An 11,311-nucleotide genomic window follows, 5' to 3' on the forward strand; every position below is an offset into this window, starting at 1 on the left:
TTTGATAAATTTGAGACAATAACTCAAGCTCATAAATCAAACTTGAGCCTATGATAATAAGATAAGTTAAGCTTGAGCTTGACTTGTGAGTCAAACTTGAGTTAGTTTGAGACTTCGAGCTAAAACTCAGATTAACCTGCGCACTCGAATCCACACAATAAAAATTCTACTCTAAAATCACTCCTAAACACATATACCAATAAAAGTTCCTCAATTGAAAAAAAAAATTACATGCACACCCCATAATTCTTATGAATTTATATATTTATCAACTAAAATTTTATATTTATAAATATAACACTCAAATCTTAGAAATTGCAAAGAAAAAGCGACTATTATTTTTTTTTAAAAAAGTGAAACACAATTTTTCATAAGTAATTTTAGCTGTTTAAATGAAAATATCTCAAGGATTGTGGTATGTATGTAAATGCCCCAAGACATCGCACCGATAAAACCTGGATCGAGTGCCTGCTCGAGCCATGGAGGGGCCGGGAAATAGAAACATGGACATTAGGGTTCGCGCCTTAGTAGAGGACATCCATTCGAGCCGCACTCAGGCCGTACTTTTCCTCGCAGGTGGAGCTTCGCAGGTTCTCTCTCTCTTCACCATTATGACCATCAGACCTTGAATTGGGAATGGAGTGATGAATTCGAATTGCAGGCATTAGGTTGGCTTATGTCCGTGCCTGGAGCTTCTAATACAATCCTCGAAGTCCTCATCCCTTACTCCAAGGCTTCCATGATTCAGTTGCTCGGCAAGGTACATACCCTTAGCCAAAGGAATAAAAAAAGAAGACCACATTTCTTGCTTGATACTATCTGTTCTATATTGGTGGCAGTAATAGGGATTTGAAGGGAAAAAAAATAGGAAATTGGTGTTTCATATTGATTAATTTGGCCTCTGTAAATCTATTGGGAGTAGAAAATAGGAGACGCCAAAAAAGTAAGACGGGAAAATTATTTTATGATAAGGAAAGAATTTATTTCAATCCTCATTAGACCGGGAACATGAGAAAAAAAGATTCATAATTAATAAAATTTAGTATCACTCAAAGTTTATGTTTTCTGCCTAGACAAAGTGTTAGCAACAAAGTTACATCACGGATGCCTCCGTGTGATGCCTTGAATGGATTGCCACATATTACTCTAAAAAATTCTGGTGCTTCTCGAGGCAGTGTAGGAGCTTACCATTTATTTAGAAATCCACGACTAAAACCTCATAATCATCTTCTCTATAAGAGTCTTGAGGAATGTGGGTGTATGAGGAGTAGCTCTATGATCTCAAAGTTTAGCTCGACTTTGTTGAATTCTTTGTTGAGATGTGCCTATACTCAGCGATAAATTTTGATTAAATATTTTATACGAGGTATGCATATCACATTTTTATGTGTAGCAAGAGAGATAATGCGAGATGGAAGAGTGCACACAAGGGAGACATTCACTTATTATTTATTTGACTCCTATCTAATTTTGTAAGGTGTTGCTGTTCTAAATGCTAAATAAAAATAGGTCTAAATTCTGAGAAAAAAGAATGTTTCTCTTACTTTGCTTTCATGTCCCAATCAAGAATAGAACGAAATAGTTTTTCCCGTATTAGAACTCCTAATTGGATGGGAAAGAGCTATCTCCTTTACATTATTTCTCTTCCTTTTTAAATTTTTCTTTTCTTCTTTTATATCCCAATCACCCTGCAACAGCTTTTTAACCTCTTTTAACATTTTTTTCAGTATTTGGTCCGCTAGTTATTTTGTGAAATGAAGTTTTCTTCATGAGAGCATAAAGTGCTAAGAGTGCGTTTAACGTTGCCAACATTTGGAGCAACTTGAGCAGTTCAGTTGGAAAAGCAGATTGTATAAATGTATGAAATATAGATTATTTCTTCGGTTAAGTGCATTTGTATTTGGCTTTCAGATCCCTTTGCAATATACCAGCCAAGAAACTGTGGAGGAAATGGCAATTTTAGCATACAATCGTGCCCTAAAACTTTCTAGACCAGGTAAACATTTACTTGGTTCATTTATGAAACTTTGTTGGCCTTTTAGTTTTACTATGATGCATGCTTTTTTGTGTGATAAATCTTCCAGAGTTGACATGCAATGCCGTGATATTAATTTGAATGCAATGCTTAACCATCATCTAAAATGTTATATGTATTTTAAGTTGTGATCTTAGTATTTTTGTGAATATCCTGGAATTTTATATTATCATAATATCATAGTTAAATAAAAATGTAATTTTCACTTACTATTTAGATTTTTATCACTGAGATTCTAAAATGAAAATAACACCATTAATTGGGATCAAACTATGAACAGAAAGAAATTTTTGTTCATCATTATGTGATGTTGAACATTAGAAAATAATAAGCATTATTTTATTAATAATTAAACAATTCCTTACATTTTTTAGTTTTTTATATAAAATTTCTCGGTTTTTTTTGAATTGCATAGTTAGGCATGGACATATAATTTCATTAAAATACTAATTTTAATTTACATAAAAAAAATAGTCACACTATCTAAACTTTATATTACTGAAGATTAGAATCATACTTGATTGAAGATCAGTCAATTGTATCAATTGATCAACATGTATTGAAAAGTCAATGCAATGAAGAGAGAGAGAAAGGGAGGGAGGGAGTCTAATATGCTATCCTTTTATATGGATAAGGAGAGAGTTTTTCTTGTTGAAAAGTTTGTTCTTCTTTTAATTAGACTTAATGAAATTACATCCGATGGAACTAAGATATCTAATTGATAACTTCTTTAAATGTTTGTTTTTCGACTAAGTTTGTTGAAAATTGATTAACTCATAATGCTGTAGAAGTATAAAGTCTACAATTTTTTTTGAAATTCTATCCATTGGAATTACTTTAGTGTTCAAGAATACATTGTCACTGCCCGATTTGAGCTTAGAATTAACTAAGATGGGGACTGCAGTCGGACGGTATTAATATTTTCATTCAATACCACATAAATATTTAGAAAACTCCCAATGTATACATATACGTGCTACTAATAATCCATAAAGTTCAGTATGCAAAAATCAAAACATCCAGAGTTCACATAATCTATAGATAACATCTCTAATCAGCACTAAGCAAAATTATCATAATATGAAAGAAAACAGTGCAAAAGGAGCTACAACCATAATACCTAACAACAATAATCCTCATAATGTAAACTAAATCCCGCCTGCTAGAGATAACAACCTATAAATTTTCTTTTCCTGAAAGAAAACATTAATTGCAACAGTACGTTTGACTCATTGGCATAGTATTATGATTTTTTTATATGTTATTATTTCTTTATATTGGATATGGAGATGTTTTCATAAAATATATAAGATAAGGGACCTTGGTATTTGCCAAATGAAATTTTTCTAATAGGTGAAATTTTTTCTATAGTGAAATGTTTGAACCTTGGAGGAACTTTGTAGAATATAAGCGTTAGTATGAAAAGAACAAGGATAAGCACTTGATATACAACTTTAGCATGTGTGCAAGAAATAATTATCATTCAATCCGGTGGAAGATGAAATGATATCTAGGTGTGATGGATTTGAAGTACTTTAAGAACTATTATGTTGAAGAATAGTATTATAAAGGATGATATTAAAAGTACAGTGGTTAAAATTGAGAAGTGCTATAGGAGTTCACTATAAGAAAATTTCATGAAGACTTAATGGTAAATTCTATAAGATTGCAATTATATTAATGATGTTTAATGAATTCAATTATAGCGCTAATTAGAAAATTAAAAATGCAATGTTGGGAAAAACTAGGAAGGATTGGTAAAAAAATATTATCCTAGTAAAGGCAACACTTATTGAAGATATATTAGGTTGAGTACACTTTAGTTACTTCTGACATGTAAAATGGTTTGTTATATTCTTTTGCTCTTGGCCATAGGAAATGAAAATTGGCTTGACATACAGTTATCCTTACTTCTGATCCTATTTTGTACCTGTTTCTCAAGGTTTAGCTTTCATGCTATGAAAGCAATTTAAAATTTTTGTTCATTAAAGGGATGCAAGTTATAATTATTTCTCCTATTCTAAATAGCTAATCTAAAGGAAAGTTCTGTCCAATTTGCTTCTTCGCTTTAAAAGTTGTCCAACATTGATTGGGATATATGGTTATGGAGGAAAACAAAGCATTTATGGAATGTGCTCATATCTGTTCATATTATGGTTAGAAATCATTTGGTTATCTGACAAAACCAATTGCTCTGGTAATTTCAGGAGGTTATAAAATAAAGGTCATTTTACCTTCTACACTATTTATAATTGTATAATTAACTATTAAATTGATTTTTGAGACTAACATCATTCTATGGTTTGCCACTATATCAATTTTTTCCGTGCTTGAGCATGCTCTGCAGGTGTAGCCTTACATAACAAATATGTTGTTGTGTATGTAGGTTTGGTGGTTGTAGGTGTTGGCTTTACCGGGACTTTGGCTAGTGCACGCCCAAAATTTGGGGATCATAGGTACCCTATAACTTTTCTGCGACTTCTCTATTGAAATCACATAAAACTGCATTTTTATGAAATCACCATACATCATATTCTTGTTCATTTTACTCGTAACTTAACTTGGTTAGTTACACAATATCTAAGTGCTTATTTGATGGATAAGAAGATATGATAAGATTTTAATAGTTTGTTGTTTTTCTGTGATTATTGTAACATAATATTTGTAAAGGATGCTATTGTAGCAAGGCAACATAATTTAAGGTATTGCGGATCACTGCTATTTGGATTTGGTTTGAGTAATGTGATTCAAGTTTCAAGGATGTCATGATAAGATATTATTAATGGTTCTTATTTATTAGGATTATTTCTTTCTATTTTTTTCCTGAAAGACACGGCTTACAAAAATGAAGAGAGTTTTACTTGGAATCGCAGTTTTCATTTGCAAAACTCAAGTACCTCTTCTTTTTTCTTGGATTAATTTCTATAAATCTATGATATCTAGTAAATTGTACTCCTGCTTGGATTATTCTTATGATATGCCGCCAAACCTTGAAATCTTCTTCTTTTTATTATCTTGCATTAATATGGTTGACACAGAAGTCCACATCCCATGAAGACGGAGTGGACTAACCAGCCTAACCCATTTTGGTTTCTTGGCCGGTTCATGGAGGTTCACCCCCAAGAGCGAGCTGGCGCCGTTGGGCCTCTTATTTGTCATATTTAGGAATGCATTAGGATTATTTTTTTCATGTATTTAAACATATTAAAACCTATTATGTAATTTTGGTTGTTGCATTTTATGAACTTCGAGTTTGTTCTAAGATTTTCTCTCTTAGAGTGGTATATTCTCTTCTCTTTCATGTGGTGTGTCTGTAACTTGATGAAGAATGGATGAAGGATCACCCTCTATGTCTACACATCCACATGTTTAGCCTCTGGAGATCATAACCTCACTGTTTTCCCCAAAAAACAGCCGCCGTCCCTTTTCCTCTCCAAATATTTTTTTTTCCTCAGGTTTTTCCCGTTTTTTCAATTATACAGCATTTCAAACACTACAATTGATCCATATACATAATTTAGAAACTTTAGATTGGTCTCATTTGGCGTCAAAGCCATACAACCTTGAATATTTAGGGATGTATTAATCTGATTTCTCCATCCTAAATCCATATAACCTAACACTTTTAACTACATAAACAATCACTTCCCACTCTAAGCCAATACCATCACATTTGAGCAACCCTAAAGCCTCCAATTTGCCTCGAACAAGATCCTAATTGGAGGAAAGCCACCCTGTTGCCAATGAAAAATCTTCAAAGAGATGTTCAAGAGCTTACTATGGAATGTGTAAATAGAAATCCTTTAATTGTATCATAGGCTTGTTGATTTTGAAAAGAGACAACATGAAAAAGCCATCCATAGCAATAGCATTGACCACCAAATAGATATAAGTAAGAAAACCCCTTTAATCAAGAAGCTTTAGGGTGTGTTTGGGGGAGCTTATTCACAGCGGCGACGTTTTGAAAACACCACTAGCTGTTTGAAAAACACTTTTAACCGGCATTTTTAAATAAGCCGTTGGCAATTTTCATTAGACGCGGATCACGGGTACGTCCCCGCGATCCGCGTTTCATTTGAGCGAAAGACAACTCTCGCCCTTCGTACGGATCTCTGGACATCGCTCGTCTTCTCCTCTGCCTCCTCTCGCGCGAATTTCTCGCGATTTCTTCTCTCCCGCGAAGAAAACCGGAGTGGCAACAAAGGGGATCTCTCGACACCGCTCGCCCTCTCTTCTGCCTCCTCCTCTCACACGGATCTCTCGCGATCCCTTCTCTCCCGCGAAGAAAACCGGAGTAGCAACGAAGGGGATCACTCGACATTGCTCGCCTTATCCTTTGCCTTCTCCTCTCTCGCACGGATCTCTCGCGATCCCTTCTCTCCCGCGATGAAAACCGGAGCGGCAACAAAGAGATCGCTCGTTACAGAGACAACCAAAACTTCCACCTTTCTCATCCTTCCGCACCGGTTCGACCAAGGCAAGTATCGTGCCCTGCCTCCTCTTGTTTCTGGTTCAAAGCTTTCGTGCTGACCTCCAATGTTTTAACCCCTGTCCTGACCTCCAATGTTTCTAGGGAATAGATTAGGAAATACCGCAATGGTTTTTGGTGCTTTGTTTCTAGTTCAAAGCTTTCCATCCAATAATCTGAAACATTAGAATAGATTTTGCAATGTCGCAAAATTTGTAGGTGCCTTGTTACAGTTCAAAGCTTTTCATCCAATGTTCTTCAGGCATTGGAATAGATTTTTAATGTCGTACGATTCGATGGTGCCTTGTTTCCTATTCAAGGTTTTCCACTCATTTTTTATTTTGAAATGTTGCAAGAGTTGATGGTTTCTTGTTTTAAGTTCAATGTTTTTTTTCAAGAAGAATTTTAATTGTGAATCAACCAATTATCCAGAAGGAATTGGTATTCGAGATTCACTTGCTACTTTTTGGAGATTGAATAGAGCTATTTTATTCATAGATTGGTGTTAATGTTCTTGCTAATCTAAAGAATTTTGTTCATAAATCGAGCTAAAGAGATTCACTTGCTACTTTCATTTTCTTCAGCTCCTCGTGCATATATTCTTCTGTCTGAGTTTATTTTCTTCTTAAATTTAAAGTAATTTATTTTAAAATTATGCGTGTCAGATTGTTCATTTATCTAAAAAAATTTGTAAATCCATTGTTTTCAAAACACACAAACCAAACAACTAAACAATTTATCCAAAACAAGACGCACAAACCAAACAACTAAACAATTTATCCAGAACAGAGGTGGAATTGTCATTTATCCAAAATCAGTTGTTTTCGAAACACACAAACCAAACAGTTAGCCAGCTTATCAGGATAAACTGCTTATCAACAGATTATCAAGATAAACTGCTTATCTGGATAAGTTGGATAAGCAACAGCTGCCCCAAACAGACCCTTAGTTGAGGAAGAACTCATACCTCGTTGATTTGACATGAAGCATATGTGAAGAGAGGGTGAGTTTGGAGTGAAGTCTCATTTACTAGATTTTAATGATTGTATGGATCGAAATGAGTTCATTGAATGGCTAGACATTGGAATTAATATTTGAGTATAAAGACATTTTATCAGACTGAATGGTGAAGTTAGTTACTATTAAATTAAACAATGTGTTTTTCTATAGTGGGAGAATCTCAAGTGCTTGCACCAATGCTTGGTATAGAGCAGTATCACGTCCTAATAAAAATGAAGTCGATGCAGAGAAAATATCATTGAGTACACAATCGACACGATGTCTTTTTGAAACTTTTCTATTTACAAGAAAGAGACTTATCAGTAGAGGATTATATTGCAAAATTTTAATTAGTCATGTGTTAATGAGTTGGAACCAGAGGAGAACACCATGATATAGTATCGTGGAGGTTTATAACAAAAAAAAAAAAAAAATAGGACAGTGAGGATGTGTGGGAACTTGCCAACAACTTTAATCAAAGTGATTATATTAAATTGGTGCACATGTTTTAAATATTATTCAATTCTGTTTTTAAAATTTTTATGCAAGTCTCTTTATAGTAGATGTTTCCTGGATCATATATTCTGCAAAACTGCTAAATTTATTGACTATGTTCATGTCTGATGTTCTTTTTCCTTTTCTTGTATTTTCCTGATTCGTTGACTTGAGTGAACTTAAATAATTTGAAGAGGAGTTTTATAGGCTTTATGGTGGGCTATTTACATTTAGATTTATTAGAAAAAAGCATGTGAATCTTACTCTTTTCTTCTTTGAGCTGCCAAATTAGTTGCCTTGAATGGTTTTCCAGATTCTACCTGTCAACACGAACTTGTGAACGGCTTTGGACGTCTTCAGTTACTTTGATTAAGGCGAGTAGTCCATCAAGTATTTTCTTTTTTGTTTTTTATTGGAATTCTACTTCTCTTCCGAAATATTGAGTTGGCACATTTAACTTACTAGGGAATTCGAACACGGGAAGAAGAGGACAAAATTTCAAGCCAATTCTTACTAAAGGTATAAAATGTTATAGCAAAATTATCCACTATACTTTCTCCCGCCCCTTGATAGGCAATGCTGCATTCTTCCCCCGATCTATTACATAGGCATGCATTTTTGTAGTTCTCTGAAACTTTATTTCCCTGCCTTTTAACTTGATTTCATCACTTATATTGAGTATATGAGTATCCAACTGTAAACGGGAAAATAATTCGGTGCAAAAAGTACAGCTTCGCATAAGCATCCGAATGGTGAGCTTTTTACTCATTGAAATCGCCCCTTTTCAAGTAACGGTAAGGCTGACTGAGATTTTTATGTATTTCTGCAGAAATTTTGTTTTCTGATAAGTTATGTTGATTATTGTTGGGACTACTATTCAGAGTTGGTTGTTATCATTGAAAGAAATCTTGCGGAATAAGTGAGTATGACTATATTATGATAGGAAAATGAAATCCTTTTTGGACACAGCTTCATCTAAGTTTACTCTTAGGCAAGACTAAAAATTTCTGCATCAAATTCTGCAATATTGTCCCAACGAGCCACATGAATATCTGCTACCTCAAAGCACTACACTCGCTTAACAACTGAAAACTTAAAATTATAAATAAGTCTTACGGTTTGACTAAGTTGACACAGGAAGTTTTTAGTTTAAATATTGCGGGGCTAAAAAGATTCTTATAGTAAGCACTTCACCGGTCATTTTCACAGATAGTATTCTTTATTTTTAATTATTTTTTGCTGTACAAATATTTTTCCTTTTGTAGGTGTAATAATATGTATTTAGGGAGATAATATGAGAGTATTATGTCAGGAAACTATCTAGTTTGGGCAATGTGCATTTATGTTTCTGAAACTATGATTATTCTCCTTTTTTTATTTGTTTCTTATTACTTTCATTTATTGTCTATATATAGGGTCTTATATTCAATAAATAAGATTAACGAAGTTTGTTCTTTTAACTTGGCATTAGAGCATGGCTATATCTTAGCTCTTGTTCCCCTTTCCAGAGCCACTCTCACCCATCATTCTCTCCCTATCATTCTTCCTTCACTTATTAGCTATCGTGCTCTATGTTGATTGCGCGTAGGGCTTGCTTGAATGTTCTTTGTGCTCGGCTACTTGTAGTGCTTGCTCAATCGCCCTCTTTACTCAAATCAGTCTAGGCACTTGACGTGGGCTCCAAAAATTTGCACTTGGTTTCCCGATGAGAAAGTTTCTATCATAGGTTTGTAGTCAATTTTTTAGAAAACATGTTATATTGCAAATAAGACATTACTCGAATATTTTGACCTCATTTTGCTAAGATTTTTAAGATCCGTGATTTGAGATTTATCATAGGTCAAGCCTTGATTAAATACTCATCCCAATAATGAGAGAACATTTTACATTAAGGATTGTCATTTTGTGCTAAATATCGAACATTTAATAGAATATTTATGTTTTATATTGTAAATAGATATTTAGGGGAATATGATGAACTTTATCAAGGTCTCATTGTTTCATTGTCCCTGGTTGTCATGGGTCTTGATCTATTTAATCAAAGGAGTTAGCATACCCAATTTAATTGAAGAATATTTGTTAGGAGCCGTCAGACCTTGGGTTATCTCGTCCAAGTGGATCTTACAAACCTTGGGCAGGTATTTGCCTAAAAGGATAAATTCAAGTTGATCATAGTTAATAGAAGTTTAGTGTTATATCAAATGTACTTTATGATTCACGTCTCAAAGAATATAAAGCCATTACGGCACATGTTACGTCATAGCTGTAATATGTGTTTGGCCAAAGCACTCCATCAGAGTGCTTTTGTCATAGCTGCTATTTCTATGGAGCCCTTGGGTCAAATTATGCTGACAAGAGAGTCAATCTATATTTTTACTGACACACATTATTTTGAGTAGTGGATATATTTGACATGATATTTACTTTATGCAAGTTTATGTTAATTTTAAATTTATCGCTCTTGATAAACAATTTGTGTTATTTACATGCTGTTTTAGATGAATTATAATTTAACACGAGCTTATGTTTAAGATGTGCATAATTCTCATGCCGCATGCGTAAGCATTTGTCTTATTCGTGGTAGCACATGTGGGTGATTAGAGCTTATTTTATGCTTACGCGTTCATCTTTTAGAACTTATACTTGTTTGTTGAAGTACATGTTGGTTAATTTACCAATGTGCATGCTTTTCTAAGTAAGGTAATTTTGATTTTTTTAAATATTTTTTCTTGTATAGTCTCTGTTCAGTGACAATTATTATATTTGGGGTTTTTATTTTATTATTAGCTAGCCCTAAGAACTCTCTTATTTTTGTCTTATTATTATGCTTATAGATTCATTTAATATTTATTGGCTTTAAGTTGATTGAAGCTCATTCATTGAAAATTTTTTAGCCTTTCAGTGTTATCCTCGTGCAAAGAGTTGCTTCAGGAGTAATATGTCTTACCAATATGCTTAAAAATTGTGCATGGTTGGTGTCATAACCAATCATGCTTAAAAAATCGCACATATGCCTTCAGGTATCTGCATGAGAAAATTGTAGGATTTTCTCACAGCATTGGAATGCATGCACATATATTTAATTTTATAGTTTTTTTCGTCATGTTGAAACAACGCCCATGAGTACCTATGTTTATACAAATTTTCTCACTATGTTGAAACACCGCATGTCTAAAGTTTTTTTTTTTTTTTTTTTTTTTTTTTTTGCATTTTTAACTTACACATGAATCGATAATGATGATGATGAAGTTTTGGTGAGTGAAATGCTTGTTTTTTAGAAAGAGAAATGGAGTTGGATGGGAAAATGCAAGGGT

General features: G+C 33.6%; 1 protein-coding gene across 3 annotated transcripts in view; it reads left to right on the forward strand.

Moving 5' to 3' along the window:
• The first annotated feature begins 448 nt into the window (after window positions 1-448).
• The window catches only part of LOC110027773, a 41,290-nt gene continuing 30,427 nt past the window's right edge, over window positions 449-11,311 (forward strand). The window contains exons 1-6 of one of the 3 annotated variants that reach the window (XM_020729322.1): window positions 449-590; window positions 662-760; window positions 1,912-1,996; window positions 4,422-4,491; window positions 8,290-8,371; window positions 8,463-8,516. In XM_020729322.1, the coding sequence (XP_020584981.1) occupies window positions 480-590; window positions 662-760; window positions 1,912-1,996; window positions 4,422-4,491; window positions 8,290-8,371; window positions 8,463-8,516 (501 nt within the window). In that variant the 5' untranslated portion in view covers window positions 449-479. The remainder of the gene's footprint in view (window positions 591-661; window positions 761-1,911; window positions 1,997-4,421; window positions 4,492-8,289; window positions 8,372-8,462; window positions 8,517-11,311) is intronic. The other 2 variants (XM_020729323.1, XM_020729324.1) reach the window with 2 other exon arrangements.

The sequence above is a fragment of the Phalaenopsis equestris genome, unplaced genomic scaffold (assembly GCF_001263595.1).
Source record: "Phalaenopsis equestris unplaced genomic scaffold, ASM126359v1 Scaffold000443, whole genome shotgun sequence".
Classification (NCBI taxonomy): domain Eukaryota; kingdom Viridiplantae; phylum Streptophyta; class Magnoliopsida; order Asparagales; family Orchidaceae; genus Phalaenopsis; species Phalaenopsis equestris.